This window comes from Euprymna scolopes, chromosome 46 (genome assembly GCF_053919585.1).
Source record: "Euprymna scolopes isolate OS-2025 chromosome 46, ASM5391958v1, whole genome shotgun sequence".
In the NCBI taxonomy this organism is placed as follows: domain Eukaryota; kingdom Metazoa; phylum Mollusca; class Cephalopoda; order Sepiida; family Sepiolidae; genus Euprymna; species Euprymna scolopes.
This window is the reverse complement of record NC_136527.1, coordinates 109,243,813-109,269,682: the sequence shown is the minus strand read 5'-3', so window position 1 is coordinate 109,269,682 and position 25,870 is coordinate 109,243,813. Positions and strand designations below refer to the sequence as shown.

At 34.0% G+C, this 25,870-nt stretch overlaps 1 protein-coding gene across 2 annotated transcripts in view; it reads right to left on the bottom strand.

Moving 5' to 3' along the window:
• The window catches only part of LOC145270456 (BTB/POZ domain-containing adapter for CUL3-mediated RhoA degradation protein 3-like), a 67,914-nt gene that overhangs the window by 19,262 nt on the left and 22,782 nt on the right, over positions 1–25,870 (bottom strand). For both annotated transcript variants that reach the window (XM_080126091.1, XM_080126092.1), the window contains exon 4: positions 5,139–5,191. In XM_080126091.1, the coding sequence (XP_079982217.1) occupies positions 5,139–5,191 (53 nt within the window). The remainder of the gene's footprint in view (positions 1–5,138; positions 5,192–25,870) is intronic.

Genomic DNA, 25,870 nt, shown 5'->3' with positions numbered 1-25,870 from the left:
TACAGAGATTTTCAACTTAATGCCAGAGAGACCAATTATCAACTGTTAGCTAGCCAGTAGCCACACAGCAGCACAACGTACTGACTGACTGAACGGAAAAACAAACAACTCGTTTCACTATGGACTTACCAAAGTTTTTAGGTGAGTTTGTTTTTTCTTTATTATTTAAAAGTTATAGAAAGATATTTTTTTAATTAATATTTTTAGAACGTCATTAAAAAAAATGAAAATTTACAATTTAAAAAATAATGCCAGTTTATTTTCTATAGCTTTTTTCAAACTTTCATATTATCTTTCATCGCTTTCTCCTTCGGTTACGGTTGGATAAACTTCAGCAATGTTAAATTATTTTAATTAAATTAATTAATAAAACCGTGTACAAAACATTTTTAGTTGTGTGGGACTGACGGAAACTTATTTTTTTCGGTTGGATAAACTTTAGCATTGTTAAATTATTTTAATTAAATTCCATAAACAAAACGTTCGGCTAGTGACTTATGACGATAAAGTATATGTTTTTGTTATTGTTCAGAAACATAAGTTTTTTTAATTATGAAAAAAAAAAAAAAAGAATTTAAAAAAATTATTTAAAATAAATTACTTAAAATATTATTTATTTATTAATTTTTTGTTTCTTTGTTTTGGATTCGTAAAACATGTCAACATTTACGCTTTGTAGAAAAAAACTGACTAAATATAAAAACTCAGTTCCAAGGCTATATATTAGCAAATATATTAAATTATTTTGTCCTAAAATTTGAAAATAATTACATAAAAACTTTTTATGTCAGCATTAACAGAAATTGTGACAGAACGCACATGTTTTTGTTTTTGATTTTCAATTCGCCAAACATGTCTAAATTTACGCTTTGTAGAAAAAAACTGACTAAATATAGAAACTCAGTTCCAAGGCTATATATTAGCAAATATATTAAATTATTTTGTTCTAAAATTTTAAAATAATTACATAAAAACTTTTTATGTCAGCATTAACAGAAATTGTGACAGAACGCATATTAATTTTTTTTTTGTCGTATGTACGGGTGTACATACACTCATAAACAATAAAAGTGGTTGCAGGACAGAATGGCTGGCATTCTGCAGCAAAGAAGGGTACCAATCTCAAATCACAAGTTATCGGGCAAATAGGTTTAATTCTCTATTTGAAAATGCCCTGGCAATATATCACCATAAAGAGCACATAAAATTATTTTTATCTGTGTTTGCAACATCTTGCAATATGAAATTACAGAGTGTTTTGGCTGACATTTCTGATGAGAGACTACATTCCCTACTTGCTGCAGTTGGTTTGCTGAACATTAATTTGACCAAACCTTTCTGGAAACTTGTTAACAGCACTGTTCAGTATGTTGACTTCCATCACTATATCAAGAAAATGGCTCTAAGTTTAGAATGCTAGCTCAACAATCCCCAGTTGTTATTAAAATCTGACTGTAAAGGTGTATTTAATGGGGAATTCTTTGAGGAAGGCAATGTGTCTCTCTGTATTAGTCTCACAGCCCCTGAACTTGTTTTAGAATGTTTGCGCAAGATACTCAGTAAGTTCCTCATTGTCACTAAGCACCAGTTGCATGACTTTTTAGAAGGAGGTGCTTTTGGAAAAGATGTAGATCAGGAGACGAGAGATGCCTTGAAGAGCTGCCCTTTAACAAATCTGTCAGGTGAGCATGCCTTTGGAGATTTAGATTTTAGCATGCAAACAAAACGACATGCATCACTACATAATCGATCATCTTCAAATATGCTTAAGCACAATCGGACAACAGCTTGGTTGGAAGTAATACCATCAACAAAGAGGCAATCCATTCTGAGCATCTCCAGAAAACATGCAAAACATTTGCGACAAAAACATGCACAACAAGAAGCCCTTGTGAAACTTCGTGTCCAAGAAAAAATTGCACAAAATGAAAGATTAAAGAAGGAAAAAGAACGTCAAGCTGCTGCTGAGAAAGAGAGAATTATTAACTCTGTTATTAAGTATGGTGGTCCAGTGAAGTCTGATAAACAGATAAAAAAAATTTCAGAAAGTGGTTTGGAAGCACTCAAAGACCAATTGAGATACCTCAAGGTTGTTTTAGGCGTCAAAATCAACACCAGTGGAAATAAAGTTCAACTGGAAGCTGCTCTCTCTGACTACTTGAAAAGAAATCCAATTGATTCATCTCCACCTCCACCAAAGCAACAAAAAATGTCTTCCCTAAGTGAATCTGCTGAACATTCAGATAACTCCTGCAGTTGTGATGATGATCCATCTCAGGATATCTTCAGTTATGAACATCAAGGACAATGGGTAGCTGTCTACTATGACACCAACTTTTACATTGGCCAAGTCATTGATATTATATCTGCATCCAGCGCTGTAGTAAAATTTTTAATGCAAACAAAAAGTAGAAAAGATTATTTTCGATGGCCTTTATCAGATGACATTGCACAAGTAGAGTCAGCATTTGTCTACAGATGGGATTTTGAGGTAATGCCAGTTTCAAGTGATGGTAGGATTTGGAGGATTCCTGAGATATCTACCATAGCAGAAGCCTATGAAAGAATTCTGAGAGAAGATCGATAAGGAAGGAATTGTAGTAAGACCTAAAATATCTTTCTTACTTGTTTTTTAAGTTGAAAGTTTTTCAATGTTTAAAAACATGATTTGTGCCTTTTTTTTGTATAAAAAATTTCTAAATATTTTTGTCGTCGGTGCTTTTTTGGCGAGTTTAAATTTCCCAAAGTAAAAGTATTTCTGTGGCAAAAAGTTTTGTTATTAGAAACAAGGTAACCATTTTTTTTTAATTCCTCACCCCAAAATTAGTAAAGTTGCAAAGTTTCAAGCTTCTACCACCAATGGTTACAGTTTTATAGCAATTTCAGTAACGTATACTTTTGACTCATTTTTTTTAACCTTTTTACCCTTTTTACAAAATTGCCTGTTTGACTGCTTTTACATGGTCCACAATTGAGTGGTTTTATCAATTTATAATTAAAAGAAAGAATTATCTTGATCTCTAATGTGTTTTGAATCATACTAAGAAGATTCAATACATTAGCTATTAAAATGAAATTGATATGAACAGTTAAAGTTGCATTTCCGTGTCATATTTTCACTGTTTTCATGTTGATAGAGGGATTTTGCCTAGTGTTTAAGTTGGTTCCATCTAATATTTATTGCCTAAATTTGTATTAATTTTCATCTACTACAAGATGACATTACATTTATAAGGATTTTTCACTTGTTAGTAGCTTACATTTTTAGTTATAGACTATGAAATTTGGCTTCTCGGCCACAATAGCAAATTTTAACTTTCCGACAAACTTTGAATGATCATAACTTGATGGCTAACTGACCTACCAAAATAAATTTGGTATTTTTGTAAATGGTTTACAAAAATCTACATGCCCACATTACTTTTTTTTAGATATGATAAAAATAAAATTTTGGTTTGGGATACCTAATAAAAGATTAATATTTACTTTTACTTTAAAATAGAATAAATATTAAGCTTTTATTTATGAAAAATAAATAAGATTAATATTTTATTTGATTAAAAAAAATTAAAAACGATTAACATTTTATTTTATTTAAAAAATAAAATGATTAATATTTTATTTTATTGATGAAATAAAAAAGTTTATTTTATTTAAAAAAATAAAAAAAAAAATTAATATTTTATTTTATTGAATAGATAAAAAAAGATTAATAGTTTATTTTATTGAAAAAATAAAAAAAAGATTAATATCTTATTTTATTTAAAAAAATAAAAAAAGATTGATATCTTATTTTATTTTAAAAAAATAAAAAAAGATTAATATTTTATTAAAAAAAAAAATTAACATTTTATTTAAATTAGTAAAACAAAAGCGCTTCCAATGGAAATTAACACTAGTAAGGGATGGAGAAAGGGGTGAAAAATACCAAGCTATGATTGGCTGAGCAAATCATGTGATCTGCTAGAACAGGCATGGCCAATCTTGTGCTGATCACAAAAGTTTTGCACTCAACTTCAAAACTAAACGAAAACGTTTTTAGCACGAAAAGTCCCCGGGGACGCGAACTAGAATTTTGTCAGTGTAACCCATTTTCTTAAAAACAATAGGTTCAAGATTTGGGCCACATTTAAAAAAAATCTAATGGAGGATTCAAAAGTTATGGGGCAAAACGTGTCATTTTTTGGGCCATTTTGGACCATTTTTGACCTGTTTTGAGACCCTGGGGATGCAACAGGAATTTAAGAAAAAATTTTTTTTTACTGTGCACATCTATTTAATGAAATACAATTTGTGGCAAATTTCAGGAAAAACTAATGGACGGTTATCTGGCAATAGTCCGGACTAACAGATGCACGCACGAACGCAACTGAAAACATAGGTCCCTCTCCGATAATTCAGGGGATCAATAACAAATATACAGACTTATTTGTATTTTAACATTTAATTATTTATGTAACAAATTTGAGTGCCCAGCGTGTTGCCATCTTGCTAGTTTCTCCCTCGCCTCTTGCACGCTCCAGTTTTCAAAGACCGTAACTCAGAGCAAAGGACGATAATTCTTGATTTTCTTTAGAGTTATGTCCCCTTTTTATTGCTATAACAAGTACATGAAAAAACGGTACTTGTACAGTTTGGTCAAGATATTAAAAAATGAAAATATCGAAAAAAAAGGTTATATTGCACGTATCCATTAGGGAACGAAGTTCTCCGAAAAAAAAAATTTCACTTAATTTTATCAAGTTTTTTTTTTTTTTTTTTTTTTTAAACGAAAAAACAATTTGTTATGATACTGAGCAAAAGGTTCGATTTTTAGGAAGAAAAGCTAGAATTAAAGATGGGGAGGGAGTGTCGGCGCTTTAAACTGGAGTTATCTCCCCGTGGCATGTTCAGCAAATTTCACAATGGCTGACTTCAACGCGCTCTCATAAGTACGTGTTTTTCCGCTGTAAAAAAAAAAAAAAAACTACTCGATCAAATTAAATGAAATTTTTTTTCGGGGATCTTCAGTCCAAAACGGATACGTACAATATAACCTTTTTCTTTCTCGATATTTTCATTTTTTAATGTCTTGATTAAACTATACAAGTGCATGAAAAAACAAATGTCTGGTGATGAGAATGAGAATCCGAACTTACCTTGTGTACGAATATTTATTGTTGTGTCGGTTACAACTCAGCTTGATAACAGGCTGTGGCGGGGGAAAGAAAAAAAAAGGTTCCAATTGAGTAAACGAAAATATTACTTATGTACAATTTAAAACTTTTACAGTCTTACACAAAAACTAAGGTACTTATTTAGGATTCAACTTACCATATATACTCGCGCATAAGTCGACCTTGTGTATAACCATTAGGCCAGCTTTGCACAATCTTTAAAAAGTGTTTTCAAACCTACTTATCCTTAACATAATGTGAACGATTCACGTATGCGCAGCCGTGAAACAGCAAACAGATAAAAAATCCGATGACCCTTGAGTACCAATTTTTCACTTTTAACTCCTTAGCAGCCCTTTTCTTCCAGATGAAAACCGATTAGTTTTCCACATCTCTGAATACCCTATATACCAAATTTCAATGCTGTAGTTTAAAAATTTGTTGAGCATATACCGTATATGCTTGTGTATATGTCGATGCGGATTTTAAAACCAAAAATGGTGTCATTTTAAGTATTACTTGTGTATAATTATAATTCGCCTGTAAATTCTAAACAAGTTAAAGGGTCCGTCTTATGGCTCTTTCTTGCGATTTCACTTTTGGTGTTTTTCTTTTTTGTAAGACAGATTAGAAATTGTTTCTTGGCATCTGCGAGCGATAATATGTTCATTTATGCAAGTGTGGTCTATTCGATTTTATTATATAGAACCAACCCGCTGCTAGTGTTTTGCGCATTTTAAAACCAAAAATTGTGTCATAAGTCGTCTGTAGATTCTACACAAGTTAAATGGTTCATCTCATGGCTCTTTTTTGCACAGATGATTTCCTTTTTGATGTTTTTTTGTAAGACAGACTATAAATTGCTTCTCATCATCCGCAAGCGATAATACGTGCGTTTTACACAAGTGTCGTCTCTTCGATTTTCATATATATTGCAAGAGCTATTCCAATTATTATTAAGCCTCCCACTGAAAAACTGCGCACGTACTTACATGCTGGCAAACACACTGCAGTGGGGTTCGGAAGGAGTGTGATTAATTACTAGGATTACCGGTACATACCGGTTGCACAAACAAAATGGCATTTTCTATGTTATCATCGAATGCTGAGTCGCTCTTTAACTATAATATAACCCTCTTCTCCCGACCGAGGGCCGGGCCGCATCCGTCGCTATCCTGGTTCACGGGAGCATACTTGTGATGTACTTCTGGCCGTGTTCGTCGCTCCCAGCTCACAGGACCATAGATGCAACCCAGCAGGGCTACATTCTTACTTGTCTAGTGGTGGACCCCTCAAGGGTGACCAGACTCTCACTGGTCACTGGAAAATATCCTTCTGCTGCTCAGGGCACGCGAAATATGCATGACCCTAAGTCCGTGTGGCAACATTGTCGATTTCGGTCGTCACTCTGGCTTCGTGCTGGATTCAGTCTATCTCTTTCATCATCTGGCGTCAGGGCATACCTGAAATAAACTGCATCTTCATTCAGGCTGGCAAATCGAGAAACAAGGAAAAACTCTGGGACATTTTTATATAACGAAACAAAATAATTATTCATAAATCGGTTTACACTTGTTTAGTTGAGTTCTTTGATTCAAGCTTCATGATGCAGGTTGCATACTTAAGTTCCACTAATCAATTTCCCGGATAAAAACGAGCTTTTTAACTTAGCTCTTAGGGATGTTCCCCCCCCCCCAGGCGGGATGAGAACGATGTGGACGCCTCGAATGCCAGTCAGTAAAAAAGGACCAAGGACTCTAACTCCAAAAAGTCAATCGTTTTTATCAAATCAGAAATTCCTCCTTCCACCTTTTTGGAGTTATTCATTATTTTATTCTTTTCATTTTCTCTTTCTTTTCTCTCTTCTTCATCTTTCATGACCATATCTCTCCCTAGGTTCAATTTATTTATCCATCCGTACAACTAACTTATCACTGGCCTGGTGGACTGTTGGTTAAATACAACAGGTGGACCCAAATGACAACATCTCCCAGACACCAAAGCAGATCTTTTGAACCCAAGTCATTGTACCTTTCAACAGAACATTGTTTCTTTAATAATTTGAATTGTTGTTCTAACCTAAACCAGAAAACGACCCTGTATTGTTTTTTTCTGCCGACTCGAGAATCTCATTATCATTTTTTTTTTTTTTTTTTTTTTTTCCATTGAAATATTTTATTTCTTCTGGACATTTTCGCCTCTCCTTATCACTACATAAGTACAAAATGGAAATTAAAACCCTTAAAGAACAATTATTATCTATTATTTTCTTCTTTTCTTGATAAAGTCCTAGGGACATTTTTCTTTTTTTCTTGATCAAATATCACACCCCTCTCCTACCTTCTCTTCCTCTATTTGTAAAGCAAGACCATATGGTATCGCCTGGGATCTTGCTACAAAACATTTCCAAAAACATTACCTATGCATAAGTCAACCTAAAAAAAAAAAAAATCGTCTCTCAGGAATTCGACTAATACACAAATATATACCGTAATTATTTGGATGTAAAGTACTGCTGCATAGCCCAGATCCCCAAGGAATGGCATGAAACAAAAAAAGTCGGTCATAACTAGAGCTAGGACAACAGCATATTCTTTTCATTGTTTTCACTCTCGAGTGTATAATTCGTTAATATCTTACATGCTTTTATATAGAGTGATGTGGTTCTTGGTTGATTAACTGTCGGATATATACTCGAGAGTCAAAACAAAGAATATTCTGTCATGAGTAAGTTTCTTGAGTCCGTGTTAAATAGACAGGGGAGAACTTGAATGCCTACTGGAGAGAACTTGAATCCCTACTAAACACTATCCTCGAGTGTCTAAGGCCTCTCTGTACAGGGGTTTGTCAGAAGAACCTGACATGAGGATACTTTTTCCATAGAAGTAAACCCTGACCAAATATTCAAAATCACATTTCGTATTCGCAGCCCAAATAAGATCTCCTCACTATGGCTGACAAACATTAGCTTTTACGAGGAATGGTGCACCTTCTCCAAGTGATGTTACCTCAAGTAATAGCACGAAGCTGGATACTCCACCAGACTAGATAAATTCTTGTCCTGGAATCCAGTAAGACCATGAGACCAACATGAAAGATATACTACAACGTATAAAAATGGTTAATTGGGGATAGGAAAACTATTTTCTCAATTTCTTTACTAACTCAGTGTTTAAGAGATAAAGAACTGAAATGGAACATTCGAATATCTATGTATCTCATATAGAGTTCAAGTGTTAGCCCCAGGTCGTGGGCCCCTTGATTTCTGAGAACTTGGACTGAAGTAAAATAAAATAAAAAAAGGAGCATGTCCTTTCCACAAGCATGGAATGGCAGTGATCAGGCTGGCTTTGGTGTTGTGGGAGACCATGTTGGTGAGGTTCTCAACTGACTAAACAAAGTAGTCCCCAGGTTCAAGTCAGGGGAGAAAAAGGTACAAAGTCATAGCATTCCTTCTGAAGCCAAGCCTGGGTCTCTTTGGATTTGTAGGCCAGTTCAGAGTCCTGCTGCCCCACCCAGGGTCTGCAAGCAACCACCTGATTGCGTCAGAGGATCACCACACTCTTCAGCACATCCAGGTACAATTTGGTGTTGACTTTCAAGCCGACTTTGAAGATGTGAGGTGGCACGATGTGGCCCTCACTTGAAACCATACCAAAGACCATAACCACTGCCAGAAACTTTGTTTTTATCACCCCGGGCACATCCCTGTTATTTGCTGCAATCCAGTAATACATTTTGAGGGTGCTGGCAATGGTCCTGTTCTCATAACTTGGATCAGTAGAGAGAATGAGTTGTACAGCGGCGGATCTCACTCGTTGAACGTCGTGTCACTTTCAGACATGATAGAAGGCGCCCATTACTCTTCGGATTTGTACCCAACTGGTAAACTAATAGATGGTTTGTAATAAACAAAGACAGGTTTTCATCAAATGGAAATGGAATCATGTCTTTTCTAGAGCGATACTCCACCAGACTAGATAAATTCTTGTCCTGGAATCCAGTAAGACCATGAGACCAACATGAAAGATATACTACAACGTATAAAAATGGTTAATTGGGGAGAGGAAAACTATGTTCTCAATTTCCTTACTAACTCAGTGCTTAAGAGATAAAGAACTTTAATGGAACATTCGAATAGCTATGTATCTCATACAAATTTCAAGTGTTGTGGGACCCTTGATTTCTGAGAACTTCGACTGAAGTAAAATAAAACAAAAAACAAAAACCACCATACTCAGTGACAAGCAACATGGTTTCCGTCCAGCAAGATCTACAGCTGATGTACTGACTGTAAATTCGCATAAGATTTTTTTTTTTTTTTTTTTTACACAGTGATCACCACTTATCAAGGCCCGGAAGCCACTCAGGGATAAGGGTTATTGCAAGTACATTACGTTAGTGTGGAAATTTGATGAAGTGTTTACTTAAGAGGGCGGTTCATTAGGAATTTGTTAACATTGGACTTGAACACAGGATCACTGAATCTACTGACAAGGTTTTCTGCTATTCCAATTATCATTAAGCCTCCCACTGAAAAACCGCACGTGATTACATGGTGGCAAACACACTGCAGTGGAGTGCGAAAGGAGTGCGATTAATTACTATGATTACCAGTATATACTAAGTGCACAACAAACAAAATGGCGTTTTCTATTTTATAATCGAGCGCTGAGTTATTATTTAACAACATTTCCAAAAACATTACTTATGTATAAAACAACACCCCCTCCAAAAAAATAAATAAATAAATAAAAATAACAAAATCATTTCCCAGAAATTCTACTTATACACAAGTATATACGGTAATTAAAAAAAAAAAAAAAAATTTTTAAATACAGAAACATACTTATAATGTACGCACCCATCACGGTATGAAAAGGTCATATTCCAAAAAAAAAAAATCACGTAAGTTGATCAAGTAGTTTTATTTTTAACCAAGAAAATCAAATCAGTTGTGTATCTGAAAAGTAACTATCTCGCCTTCCATTATGGGAAAAACATGTCAAGAAGCAAAAGGGGAGATAATTCAACAATAATTTATAGTTACTGGATTTATGTTATAATGCAGACAAATTATAAAAAATAAAACTACTTGATTAGTTTACATGATTTTTGGAATATGACATTTCTGTTGCATGATGGGTACATGCATTATTAAAAATGCACTTTTAATGAATAAATCTGGGTAGTTATTTTTGTGTATACGTTAGAAGCGTTGAGTGAAATTTGAAGAATAAAACATGTATAAATACATTTGAAGCCAAAACTGCAACGTGAAAAACACCAGTTTATTTTTTCTTCATAAAAACCCCGCAGTTAACAACATCACGTGGACTCTTCATCGAACTATCTTCCACTACATCATGTCGAGGAAGAAGAGAAAAAAAAAGGTTGATAAAGGAGTCTTACTCCGAAATATATTTCTTTAAAAATAAACACCCGTTTATTTTATAAAAAAATTTTGCGTTGCAGTTTTGGCTTCAAATGTATTTATACATGTTTTATTCTTCGAATAAATCTATGTTGCTCTATGTGTACAAGAGCATTTTAATCGACTTACGCCTGTCAAGTTTTTTCAATTTTGACTCCTTAACATTTTTTTTACCAACTAAGAACCAAATCAGATTTGTTCTACAGGTCCAAATACCCTATATATCAAGTTTCAAGTCTGTCTCTCAGGAACAATCCACCAAACTACCCTCAATTTTTGGTCTACAGGCTTGAAACTTAATATACAGGGTATTTGGATCCGTAGAACAATATATATATATATATATATATATATATATATATGTGTGTGTGTGTATATATATATGAATATCTGACGCCAGACCCTACCTGGAACCCTCAGGGAACGAGGAAAAAAAGCTGACCAAAATACACCTGGAGAAGAAACCTGAAGGCAGACGCTAAGCTGACCGACTACTCCTGGAGGGAGTTGGAGCAAATTGCCCAGAACCGTGGACGTTGGCGGGCAGTTGTGGATGGCCTATGCCCCACCAGGGCTCAAGGCTTAAGTAAGTAAGTAAGTATATATATATATATATATATATATATATTAGCAGGCCACCCAGTATTGACCAGTCATAAAATATGCATAAATACACAATGTCCAAAAAGTCGCTGAAGGGTTTTGAACTTAAATAGATCCTCTATTTTTGATGATGTCTTTCTGTAATTTTAACATGATCTGACTAAGACATTGGGAAAAAATGCAAAATTCAAACAATCTTTATTTATGAAAAATAACGTCTTTTAAACGTTGCCCGTTTTCAACTTTGCATATTTGTGCTCTTTCCAAAACATTATTCATGACAGATTGCAGAATCCCTGGATGGCGAATTAATTCCTTTATTTTATTCTTAACTAGCGAGGGGTACCCGGCGTTGCCCAGGTGTTTTTCGGGGTATGTGAAAAAAACCCGAAAATGTGAAAAAAAAAACAAAAAAAACAGGTGCCTGTGAAAAAAAAAAAAAAAACGAAGCCTTCACGACACGCAGTTGGAAAATAGTAAAGTGTTAAAAAAAACAGGTGCGCGTTTTTGATTGACGTGACGGTGATAGGTATTCAGCAGTTAGCATTTTGTGCGGGACAGTTTTGAATGAGGTGAATAAATCGGATTGTTTGTTTGTTTTTAAAAACCCGCTCCCTGTTTATTAGGAGGAGAGAAATGAAAGCTACAGTCTGATATGACGAAGTCGACATTGAACGTTACTTAGCTCTCTTGAGACAACTGGCTTTCGGCCTGTGATTAGAGTCGAGTTTCGCTTTTTTTTATACCGAATGTAACGAGTGCCGATGCGGGAAATGTCGAATAATTAACGTTTGAAAGTCAATAAAATTAAATAGACAAGCGAGCTCCGTGGGTAACTCTGAGATATTACAATTTATAGATGATATAAAAAGTTTTAAGAAGTTGTGAACCGAGCAAGCGCTTCTCTAAAAGAAGCCTTTTGTGGACATCGAGGAAAAGCGTACATACATACATACATTTTTGCTTTTATATATATAGATGTTTTCCTTCAATTCTTGCAGGGTTTGGGGTTTGTTAACATAGACTCTTTCGAATTGTGTTGTAATTTGAGCTATCCCTTACATGAAAATGCTATCGATAAGCTCTTGGAGTCAAAACAATTGACTCCTGGTTTTGGCAAAACAATTTCGTACCTTGCATACGTTGTTCAACGCTATACTTATCCATAATTAATTTTTTTAAATATTATCTGTAAAATATCGGAAATAGAGAGAAAAAAAAATCATAAATGGTAAAATGACGAAGATTTTCAACCCTTCAGTGATTTTTTGGACACCCTGTATTATATTTTAATTTATATAGAAACTGAGACATTTGTATGCGAGTATTGTGTTTTTTTTTTTTTTTTTTTTTTTTTACAAGGTGGTCACCACTTATCAAGGCCTGGAAGCCACTCGGGGATGAGGTTTATTACATGTACAGTATTTTAGTATTGGAGATTTGATAAAGTGCCTTACTTAAGGGGGCAGTTCATCAGGAATTTGTTTAGGTTGGACTTGAAGACATCCAGGTTGTAGTCAGGCGGGAAACAGTTTTTTTTCTAAACAGTTCAATTCTTATAAGTAAAAAAAAAAAAAAATTACTTGATCAAAATCAAACTGTTTTTACTGTTTATTTCACCACCACTACGGGGTCACACGTTTATCTCGTCCGACATGCACTTTTCCTATCTCGACCTCACACTGGCCATTTCTCACCTTTGACTTTACACGCCCATTTTTCCCCCCGGCGCTCCTTTTCTACTTTTTCTTGTGACGTGCATATTTGCTAATTTGCATATGTGCTCAAATGGCGGCTGCTGCTGCTAATACGTTCAATAGCCATCCATCCTTCGACTGCTGCTGATATTTTCACATGCGCTCACGCATGCTCTGTTACAGGTGTTCAAAATGTGATGCTATCAACATGTCCCGTTACCCCCGAGGGTTAGGAAGTACCCCCCCGACACACACACACACACACAAAAATTTCAGTTTGTAGATGGATTATTTTTATACATATGGCATTATCTATATATATATATATATATATATATAAAAGGCAAAATGCGTATGCACATTTAATGTATGTCTAGCAAAGGCTTTTTTTCGCCGGGATTCTCGGATGGGGGGGGGGTTTACTACTTCTTAGAACTTTTTATATACCGTCTTAATTATAAGATCTAGGATTTGCGCGTCACGTCTAGATTTATTTTGATTGACTGTTATAAAAATCACGCTTTTTCGCTGTGTCGCCTGTTTGTTAGCCGTTTTAGTATAAATAAACTCTCTCGGAACTCTGTTCCGTCTGCCTGCTTCCCACCTGACTACAACCTGGATGTCTTCAAATCCAACGTAAACAAATTCCTGATGAACCGCCCCCTTAAGTAGACATTTTTATTAAATCCCCACATTAACGTACTGTACATGCAATAACCCTTATCCCTGAGTGGCTTCCGGGCCTTGATAAGTGGTGATCACCTTGTATAAAAAAAAAAAAAAAAAAAAAAACTAAATTGAAATGGTGTGTGTTCTGTTTTCGCGCCAGAACGTCCAGAAAGCAATCGGCTTTTGGAAACCGTCATATCAGACAATTGCTTTCATTTGGACACCCCCATTTTTTATGGGGGAGCTGGTTTTCAACCCAACATCTTGGGGAAACTAAACCAAAACAAACTTGACTGCGGGATTGATGTTGGAGCTAATTCACTTTTTAGTTAAGTCATCATGCTTTTTTTTCACTTTTGCCTCAAGGGTTTGAGCATACCTCTCTCCCTCAAACTTTTTATTTTCAAATACCTAGGGCACCGCCGGACCATATTTATTGCATCACGTTCGTTTGTTTAATTTTTTTTTTTCCTGATTTTTTTTAGAAGTTTTAACCCCCCCTCCCCACCACACACACCTCTAAACACCCGGGCAACGCAGGGTACCTCCGCTAGTTTTGCATATGAGGCGCGACTGTATGGAAGACAAATTAGAGAGGACAGGGAGTTAAGTTTTTGAGAGTTGAGAGAGAGAGGGCATAGATGTTGAGAGTTAGTGTTGCGATAGGTGTGTCAGAAACTGACCTTACGAATGCGTGAAATATATTGAATAATTCGACCCCCTGTCTTTCCAAGCTTATAACTACTTGAAAAATGTAATTCAACCCCTAATTTTTTTTTTTCAATTGAAGGAGCAAGGACCAAGGTTTCATTGAAAAAAAAAAAAAAAAAGGTTTTTTAAAAAAGGTTTTAAACTTCAGACTCTACAGGTAAATTTCTAAAAAACACTACTTATTTGTTTTAAATTTGAATATATTATTTATTGATCTTTTATCTTCAATTTGTAATATATAAAACATTAGGAGTAAATTAATTATTTACTTTTTAATAGACATTTCAAAATGGGGGGGAGGAGCGTGAATTTAAAACAAGAAAAAACGTTTGTCTAAAATATTATATTCAGTTTATTGGAAAGAGCATAAAATTTCACATTGACCCTGAAAATATTGTAAAAATAGAATCAATAGAAAAATTTTGATAGATTTTTAAAGTTTAAAAATTGAAAAATATTTAACTCATAAAATTCAATTAATTTCATTACTGTTTTTTAAAAAATAAAAAAAAATATTTCTATTACTTTTTATACAACTTTAATTGTTTATTTTGGAAGTATAATCCATAAAGAAAATAAACAACCCACTTTTAAAAGAGCAATTACGAGTTTTTTATATTTTATTTGCAGTTTCGCAAAAATTCCCCCAAACTTGATACACCTAGTGTTGCGAATTGCAGTTTAAGTTAAGATGCGTTAATGACATCTTTTTTTTTTTTTTTTTTTTAATTATTTTCATTCTATTTCCAATTATTTTTGTGTCAGAGAATCACTTTCTCCTTTTGTCCTGGCTCATTTACTTTCAACAGCTTTCTTTTCTTATTTTTTGATTAGTTATTTTTTAACACTCCTAGAAGGGGAGTGTCCATAGCATCACACATGTACACCATCCTACCTATCTATCTATACATACATATATATATATATATAGGAAATTTATTACTGTGAGTCCAGAATGAGTTTACAAATTGTTTCAGCTAGAGGAAAATCCTCAAAGAGAGGAAAATATCCAACCAGCATCGTCAGAATTCATAGATGGACTCTTTTTTCCTCTCTTTGAGGATTTTCCTCTAGCTGAAACAATTTGTAAACTCATTCTGGACTCACAGTAATAAATTTCCTATATACTGCTCTGACTACACATTGAGCACTCTAGTCCGGTTTTTTCACCACTGGTAAATAAATATATATATATATATATACACATGTGGTACAATCATGTTGATATACCAATTCCCGCTAGATTGCTGAAGTTAAGCAATGATGAGCCTGGTCAGTACCAGATGGGTGACCATTTGGGAAGGCTACGTGTTGTATGTACCGCACTAAGTCATAAGAAATTTCCAGGTAAACTTATTAATCGACCGTTTAATATGAAGCACGGCTGTAAGAAAGATAAATTAGAGATGATAGGGAGTTAAGTTTTTGACAGTCGAGAGAGAGAGAGGAAGAGCATAGATGCTGAAAGTTAGTGATGCAAATTGATGATGAGGAGTTCTGACTTTTTTTTTGCAGTCCTACCCATTCTATTTCCAATTATCTTTGTGTTGTTGGTGATTCACTTCCTCCCTTTCAACAGCTTTCCTTTCTTATTTTTTGATTAGTTATTTTTTAACACTCCTAGGAGGGGAGTGTCCATAGTATCACACAATACACACACACATTATATATCTATAAAAGTGAACGTGTCTGTGTGTCTGTTTGTCTGTGTACATTTCCCTACACAATAACTCAGTCAATTTTTAGTCTACAGACTCGAAATTTGATATACAGGGTACTGAGATTTGGGAAAATCAATGTGATCGGGTTTCAGTCAGAAATTTGACTGTTAAGGGGTCAAAGTTCAACGATTTGACCTTTGAGAAGTCTACCAAACTCCTCCGCCAATTTTGGGTCTAAACACTTGAAATTTTAGATATAGATTCCTTGGACATGTATTTAACTTAATAACTTGATTTTAGCCCAAAACAATAAATTTTAAGGAGTCATAATAGGGGTCAAATTTTAAAAAATGGACCGTTTCTTTTTTTTTTTTTTTTTGCTCAGCATACACCTCCAAACACCCGGGCAACGCCGGGCACCCATGCTAGTATATATATAAAAGTGAAAGTGTCTGTCTGTCTGTGTGTCTGTGTACATTTCCCTACACAATAACTGTCAATTTTCAGCCTACAGACTCGAAATTTGATATACAGGGTATTGAGATTTGAGAAAATCAATGTGATCGGGTTTCAGTCAGAAATTTGACTGTTAAGGGGTCAAAGTTCAACGATTTGACCTTTGAGAACTCTACCAAACTCCTCTGACAATTTTGGGTCTAAACACTTGAAATTTTAGATATAGATTCCTTGGACATGGATTTAACTTAATAACTCGATTTGAGCCCAAAACAATCAATGTTAAGGGGTCATAATAGGGGTCAAAGATTTTTTTGCTCAGCATACACCTCCAAACACCCGGGTAATGCCGGGCTGAAATGCTAGTTTATTGAAAAAGGAGGATAGAAGGTGATAACACACTACGAACATTAAATTAGCGTATCTATATATTAATAATTAAATGTTCATAGTATGTTATGACTTTCTATCCTCCTTTTTGATAAATAGGATCTCCTGATTGAATAATTTAGAATCTGGTAACCATGACACACTTATATACGTTAAAAGGTATTAATATATAGATTTATTCCTCAATTTTTGTGTCGATACTTACTTTTGCCAGATACTTGGAATTATTTCACGGTACTTGGTTAGTTTAATCAATGCATTAAAATGAAAATATTGAAAAAAAATTATATTGTATGTAGGTCTTTTTGAAGGTTTTTGTCATGGTTTTCAAGCAAACTACGACATACTTCTTATATTGTACTAGCGGGTGGGTGCCCGGCGTTGCCTGGGTGTTCGGAGGTGTGTGTTGGGTGGGAGGGTAAGCAAAACAAAATGGAAACTTAACCCTGTTTAAATACTAAGAAAAAGAAAAAAAAAAGTGTTAAACTTCTTAAAAAAAAAAAATTAAAATAATATAAAAACTTAAAAAAAAAAAGAAAAAAAAACAGTAGGGGGGGGAGCAGGTAGGCTCAAACCCAGAGCCTTGAGGCCAATAAGCTGACAAAATACAACTGTGCTACGGCGACGGAAGCAATGTAAGACGTTAAATTTAGTAATTAAAAAGTGAAGGTCAAACAATGAAATCATACAGTTAACTATTTTTGCGAGACATTTTTTGGGGGGTTTTATTTTTTCTCTCCCCAACTTGTTGGGGAGGGGTGGAGCCCCATGAATAGCAATTGTCTAATATGACAGTACGTACCGCACAAGTGCCGAGGTTTGTTTCAGTTTTGCTTTTTTATACTGACAAAAGCCGAAGACACGCGTGGGCCAATAAATATGGCGAAAATCACACGTAAAAGTTGTCCAAATTAAAGATACACGCCGAGTCATTTCATAAATCTTAGATATTATCATCTCGATATATAAAGTTATAAGAATGAGCGATCAACCTGAGAATCACCCCGAAAAAAGCCTTTGCCGGACATACAGAAAAAGTGCACACACAAACACACATTTTGCCTTTTATATATATATAGACTAGCCAAGGTGTTGGTAGGTGTGTTTTTTTTGGGGGGGGGGTAAATCAGAACAAAAAGGAAACTTAACGATAACGATATTAAACATGAGAAAAAAAAAGAGGAGGGGAGTGGCAGGTAGGCTGGAACCCGGAGCCTTGAGGCTAATAGGCTAAACCTGAACACCTGCGCTACGGCGACAGTGGCAATGTCAGAGCGATTAAAAAGTGAGTCAAGCCAAAGAGGTTTGATTGACAGATGGCCGCTTAATGAGGCCATCGCAGGAGCGTTACGACGACATAAGCAATGGCTATTCAGCAGTGAATATTTTTAGTGCGGGACAGTTTTTAATGATTGTTTTTTTTTTTAAGGAAAAGTGGCTCCTCCGTTTATTATTAGGGGAGGAATAATAATAAAGCAATTGTCTAATATGACGGTAAAACTGACATTGACCAATCGAATCAATTTTTTTTTTTTTTTTTTTTAATTATTACACCGAAAAATGAAAGCAACATACGGCAATCTAAAAATGTAGAATATTTAACGTTTCAAAGTTGGGCAAATTAAATAGATGTTGTTAATTCGTAGATATTACTATTTAGAGGTCATATAAAAGTTTTAAGAATGAGGGAGCCGAGTGAGCAGCCTCCAGAAAAAAGCCTTTTTGCGGACATACACAAAAAGTGCACATACATACATACACACATTTTGCCTTTTATATATATAGAGATGTACTCGTTATGGAATAAAGTTTTCATACAAGAAAACATCACTTAATTTAATCAAGTAGTTTTTTATGTTTTTGTTTACAGAGGAAAATCAAACTTTAATGAGATCGATCGTGTCGTGACCATTTTGCATTTTTCGAGGATGAGGAGAGGGGGTGCCAGGACAGATAACTTCAATCACTGCTTAAAGTTTGTCAAAATTTAATGAGATTATTTTGGAAAAAAAAAAAAAAAAAAAAGATAAATATTTTAGTTTTTTTTTTTTTTTAATTTATTTTACAGATTTTCTTTATCATTTTTTAACCCCTTTTTCTTTTAAAGGCACCCCCACTCCTCGTTCGCGAAATAAGCAAGATGGCCGTGACTCAATCAATCTCATTAAAATTTGATTTTTCCTCTGTAAAAAAAAAAAAAAGAATAAAAAAAAGTAAAACTTGCGGAGAACGCTCCGTTTTACGTTTTTCATAAAAATGGAATGGAAATTAAAATTCTGTTCTGTTTTAATTTTTTTTGTATTTTTTTTTTTTGCATGTGCGAAAAAAAAAAACAAGAGTAATGGAAAGAATAACATTCAACAATCATACTTTTCATATACGCAAAAAAACGGGCCCGACTCTAATTAGGCCCCCGTTTCTTAGTGTTTTGTCTGAATGAAATGAAACTTTGGTTATAACTAGTTTATTATATTCAAAACACTAGGGTCTTTGGTCTTTTTTTTTCTCCATTGACTGTAAAATGCTCAGAAAAACAATTGAATTAGCAATATACATGGCCATTAAAATGCTTTGGATAATCACAGATTTCAAGGGGTTTCTGTTAAAATAGTCATATTTTAAAAACCAAAGCACTTTAAGTCTTCAAAATACCACCGTTTTGTTCGGAAATGAATATACTTTCAAATGAATTAGTAAATAATAACTTACATTATATATTTTTAGAGTTTTAAGCAAATAAAGTGATAAAAATGTGAACATCATATAATTGCACAAAGACCCTCTTAAAACCACGCATAACCGCCTTTTAGAAAACAAACAAACAAAAAAAACACCCAGGATTTATCTATCATAGGAAAAGGAGGGGGGGGGGTAACTGCCCTAAAACGCTCGAATGATTCAAAATGATTCAAAATGAGAAATAATTTTACATTAAATTCTAAAATAATTTTTGTTTATCTTTTATTAAAGTTTTTCAAGTTGTTCCCATGCAATTGTCTATAAAGGTAGAATCACATATTTTGGAGAGATGGTCAGATGGGGAGGGGGTAGCAGAAGGTATTAATCTACAATAATACCAAAGAAATATTGCAATATATTCATTTTTAACCAATCCTAGATTTCGATTTCAATTTTTGGCACATAAAATGCATTACAACTAAACTTTGAGTTCTCTAACTTCTTTTAATGAATACATGGCATTTTTAAGCAATCGCAGCATATTTATGTGAATTTACTGCAGATTATTTGCAAACCATTAATTTCTGGAGATTTTCAGTAGCATATTCAGATTCCTTGCATAGAAATACACTTATATGGCAAATTTCATTGCTTAGTCTTGTGTTTTAACAAAGATATAACATTTTTACTGAAAAACTAGTGCAAAAAATGTGACAAAACGCATATGGTCTTAAAGAAGGGAAAATATCCAAACACGCGGGGCATAAAAATAGTCATAACTTCCTTGATTTTAATTGGATTTTAAAAATTTAAAAAGAGTCTTAGCTCATCAAGCTCTTTCTATATATACTAATATTGAAATATTTTAAGCCATTTAAATTTTTTCATGTGTATTGCTAGTTTTTTTTTGGGGGGGGGGGTCACCCTGTATAAAAAGAACAAAAGATTTTTTTTATAATTTTTATAAAATTTTATTAAAAAAAAAAAATAAATAAAAAATGAAATAATTTAATTTTTAAACGAAAAAAATCAATTTGGTATTTTTTTAAATTTTTTTTTTTTACACAAGTCCAACTAACCATTCATATTGGAAATGTCAACTTTCATAGGTGTTCGGGTATGCTTACAATGAATAAACACCCCCCAACCTCCCCATGTTAAGAACGGTTTTCGGAATAGACACCTCCAAATTTCCCAGGTTAAGAACGGCTTTCGGATTAGACACCCCCCAAACTCCCCATATTAAGAACGGTTTTCAGAATAGAAATCCTCAACCTTGTCAGCATACATGAAAACCTAGAAAAGATGACATGTCGAATGTGAACAAGGAGTTGGGGTTAGGGTTAGGGTTATGTGAACAAGGAGTTGGACGTAAAACGGAACAAGATCTAAATTTCTGCTCCATTTTTAAAACAACCGTTAAACAGAGCGTTCGCCACAAGTTTTATCAAAAAAAAAAAAAACTACATGATCAAATTAAGCAATTTTTATTTTTTACTCGCATGCAAGCGACTCTATAAGTCGGTCCAGCAGTCTGTCTGTCCGTAACACTTTTGTGCTTGGCCTTTTTGGTTAAGATCAAAGGTCTGTTGTTAATAGATGCTGTTCTTAGCTTTTTTTTTTTTTTTTGGGCGAAGATGAAAGTGTAGTATCTGTTCTTACTACATGCTGTACTTATGTTTGTAACTTTGTGATATAAAGTGGGGGATCACTTTTCTGTATTAATTTAATGTAAAATGATCACCCACTTTACAACCAGTCAGTCTCAAAGCCATTCAAGTCATTCTCCAGATCATTCAAGTTGTTTTTGAAGGATTCCAGTTAATTTTTTAAGCATTCAAGTCATTCTTAAGGTCATTCAATTCATCCTTAAGTTCATTAAAGTCATTCTAAGTCATTTACTTTTTATTTAAGTCACTTCAGCCCATTTTTCGGTCATTTTAGTTTATCTTTAAGAATTTCATATCAATCCTACATTCACGCATTCATTCATTACACGAGAGCACGCAACTAATGGCTATCTGACTTGTTTTTTGTATGAGAACTTTATACCATAACAGGTACGTACAATATAACTTCTTTATTTTTTTTTTTTCAATATTTTCATTTTTTTAATGTTTAATAATTGTTTCGGAGATGGGTATATTTGCCGATGACACCACTCTCTATAACAGATATGAGGGGAAAACAAATGAACACATATCTAAGGAAATGGCAGAAACACTAGAGGATGACCTCCAATCCATAGTGGAATGGGGAGAAAAATGGATGGTCACATTCAATGCTGCTAAGACTAAGCTTGTTTCCTTCAATAACTACAAGAAACCTTCTCTAACACCAATAGCAATGGCCAAGAACACATTGTTACTTCTTTTAAACTCCTCGGCTTAACATTTACAGGGAATATGAACTGGAATAGATACATTGAGAGCATTTCCAAGGCTGCTTCAAGGAAGGTTGGCTCCCTCTACCGTGCTAGAAAACTACTTACGCCTGACAGTATCCTATACCTCTATAAGGCCACCATTCGCCCATGTATGGAGTACTGTTGTCACATGTGGGCTGGTGCATCTGCTGCTTGTCTCTCGCTCCTGGACAGGGTTCAAAAGAGAGTCGCCAACCTGACAGGTCCTGAACTGTCATCTAGGCTTTAGCCTCTGTCCTATCGACGAGATGTTGCATCCCTCTGCCTGTTCTACAAATACTTTAATGGTGAATGCTCTGACGAACTGCAAACACTTGTATCTCCTGGACGTAACTACTCCCAACAATCCCTAGGTGCAAGAAAGCCTTTTACTTCAATAGTTTCTTCCCCAGAACTGCGGGTCTTTGGAACTCCCTTCCGGGATTCTGCTTTCCCAACTGCACTGATATGCAGAAGTTCAAGTGTAATGTTAACAAACATCTTTCTACTCATCTCCCTTCATAATGATCCTGCTAATTAAGTCCCTGATAGTAGCCCCCTGCTTCAAAGTGGCACTGTGCTTTGTTTGGGTTGAAAATTGAATAAAAAAAAATAAAATAAAAAAAGTATTTCACGTATATACTTTTTTATGGATAAGCACCAAAACTTTAGAATAAGTTGACCCTTTGGCATTTGGTAATCTTCTTTCTTCACTTATTTTACAGAGTTTCTGTCCCCTTTTTTAATCCCTTTTTCATTTAAAGGCACCGCCCCCCTTCTCGTTTGCGAAAGAAGCCATATGACAGCAACACTATCGATCTCGATAAAATTTATTTTCAACACAAAAAAAAAAAAGGCTTTACTATTGGAACAGACCTCATAGAAGAAAATTTTCACAGTGAGAATATTAATCTTAGAAAACATTATTCTTTGGAATTGGTAATTTTTTTTTTTATTATTATTCGCAATATGATTGACCATCAGCCATCGCTTTATAATATCAACTTGGTGTTTGATTTGTGGAAAAAAATCACATCGAATAATACGGTTGGGGATGAACTTTTACACAAATTAAGCATTCAAAATTGTTTCTTGTTGCCAGTGGTTATAGTTAAACGAGTGTTTGTTGTGAATGTTTTAACGAGGGAGACCATCGATTGAAGCTCAGTCGAGCACCTACCATAAAAATAACAATCTATATATCTATAAAAGTGAAAATGTTTGCGTGTGTAAACATTTCCCTACAAAACTACTCCGTCAATTTTCAGTCTACAGACTCGAAATTTGTAGTAAGGGGTATTGAGATTTGGGAAAAAAAATTTTAATCGGTTTTCAGCCAGAAATTTGGCTGTCGAGGGATCAAAGTTCAACGATTTGACCTTTGAAAACTCTACCAAACTCCTCCGCCAATTTTGCGTCTAAACACTTGAAATTTTAGATATAGGTTACTTGGACATGGATCAAACTTTTTAATTTGATTTGAGCCCCAAAAAATAAATGTTAAGGGTCAAAATTGGGGTCAAAGTTAAAAAAAAAAAAAAATTGTTTCTTCCAAATTATTCAACCAATTTTTGATCTAAACATTTGAAATCTTACATAAAATGTATTCAGACATAGGGCAAGTTTTTTTTAATCGGGTTTTGGCCGAAAATTTGGCTGCTAAGGGGTCAAACTTTAAAAGATTCGACTTTTGCGGTCTCTAGCAAACTATTAAGCCAATTTTGGACTAAACATTTGAAATTTTACATAAAGACTATTCAGATACGTATCAAGCTTTTTAATCAGTTTTTGGGTGAAAATTTGGTTGCCAAGAGGTCAAAGTTGAAAGAGTTGACCTTTGCAGACTCTACCAAACTCCTCTGCAAGTTTTGAGTCTAAAAATTGAAATTTTAGATGTAGGTTACCTGTACAGGAGTCAAATATTACTGTTACATATAGGGGTTTCATTGAGAGAGTTTTATTAAAAGATGCTTAGAAGGAGAGTTTTTAAGAGGGATGTTGAAGTACTCAGAGAGAGAGAGATTTTGTAAGAGACTTAGAGAGATTCTTATATTAAAATGTTCATTCCTTAGATATGTAGATTGGAAGAAGAAGAAAGCTCTTTGAGTGAGGAGACAGTGTTCACTGTTCAGACATTGTGTAGACATGATGTAGATTCTCATTGTGGATATGAGAAGTCGAGATGTGTATGAAAAGACATTTTATAACACAAATATATAATACAATTTCACTTTACCTTTTTGTAAGAATCATAAACACAAGACGTGCTTTACAAAACACATGATGGTTTATTTCGTCACGCGACCGGCCGTGATTCCATCATCAAGAATTCAAAGTTTCACATTTTTTTCTTGAAGTGACGTATCGCTCCTAGATGACTGATTCTCTCTGAGTTTTCTCACTGACTGTCTTCTAACTATAGTTTTTCTCTATTCCTAGAACTTTCTATTTTCCGTGACGTCATACACATGTTAAAACATGTGCCTTCTTTCACGTGTTCTGGACATACGTGTCCAAAACTTTTCCTATACTCAGTAACCTATTTTTCCAATATGTTAAAAACATTAACTTATAAGCTGCATTCTTTCAATTTAAAATTTCATAACAAACTTGAGAGTTCACATTCTTTCCTTGAAATATTTATCTATATTCTAAACAAATGTTTGTTTTACATTTTTAAATTCTCACACGTAATCTATTTCTAAAACTAAATTACGAGGTTCAAATTTCGTCTATTCTATTTCATTTTCATTTTAACTAAATCTCTCTATTTTTATACTTACATGAAAAGGGGACAGCCCTTATCATGTAACATTACCTATCATGTCTTATTACTCGTGTTTTAAACTGTTTTTTTTTTTGTTAAATACATCTGGTATTATCCTAAACTAGCCTTTAAATAAGATGCCCCCAATCTAAAAACATAAGCTGACCTCACAAGTTGCATTATTGAAACGTAATTATAAGTTTAATCTTGAAGGTTCTATCGGTAGGAACCAAAAGCAAAAAAAAATAAAAAAAAAAAAAAAAAAAAAAGAAGAAATAAATAAAATAATGGAAAAAAAAGTTAAAAGCATTTAACCCCCACACCCACCACATCTCTTAAGTACCAGAACACCCCAAGCGTGCTAGCTACTAGTCAGTTTTCGAGATGACCTCGGAAGAAAGAGTCGGTGCCTTCAGAGCTAAGTTAAAAACTTTATCCATAACTGTTGAAATGTATCCTGTCTTAATTTTGCCAATTTTTGTGTATTAATATATATATATATATATATATATATATATATATACATAAATATATATATATAAATATATATATATATTTATTTATCCTTGTTCTCTTATTGCCAATTTTTGTGTATTAATAAATATATATATATATATACACACACACACATATATATATATATATATAATTTATTTATTTATCTTTGTTCTCTTATTGCAGATAACTAAAAATTGAAACTCTTTAACATTACCTATCATGTCTTATTACTCGTGTTTTAAACTTTTTTTTCTGTTAAATACGTCTGGCATTACCCTAAACTAGCCTTTAAATAATCTAAAAACATAAGCTGACCTCACAAGTTGCATTATTGAAACGTAATTATAAGTTTAATCTCGAAGGTTCTATCGCTAGGAACCAAAAGCAAAAAAAAAAAACAAAAAAAAAAAACAACCTCCACGGATTAATATGGGAGGGGAGACTATTGTCAAATTTTATTCTAAACTGGGAATGGGCAAAGGACTAAGTAGATATAAATAAGTCCCTCTTACCATTTTCTTTTTTTTTAATGGAGAGTAGATAATGCAGTGGATGTGTTATCGGCAGCTCTAGTAACTCTCGCTTCTCCTTTTTTGTCCCTCAGTCCTCATTTCTAATGAGTGATGTTTCTGACAAAGGGTGAAGAAAAAGCTGCTTCCCAGGTTGGTAGTACTTCGTGAACAGTAGTCTGAGATGTCGGAAATTTTCTGTCTCTATGTCTATCCTTGCGGCCATGTCACTAGTA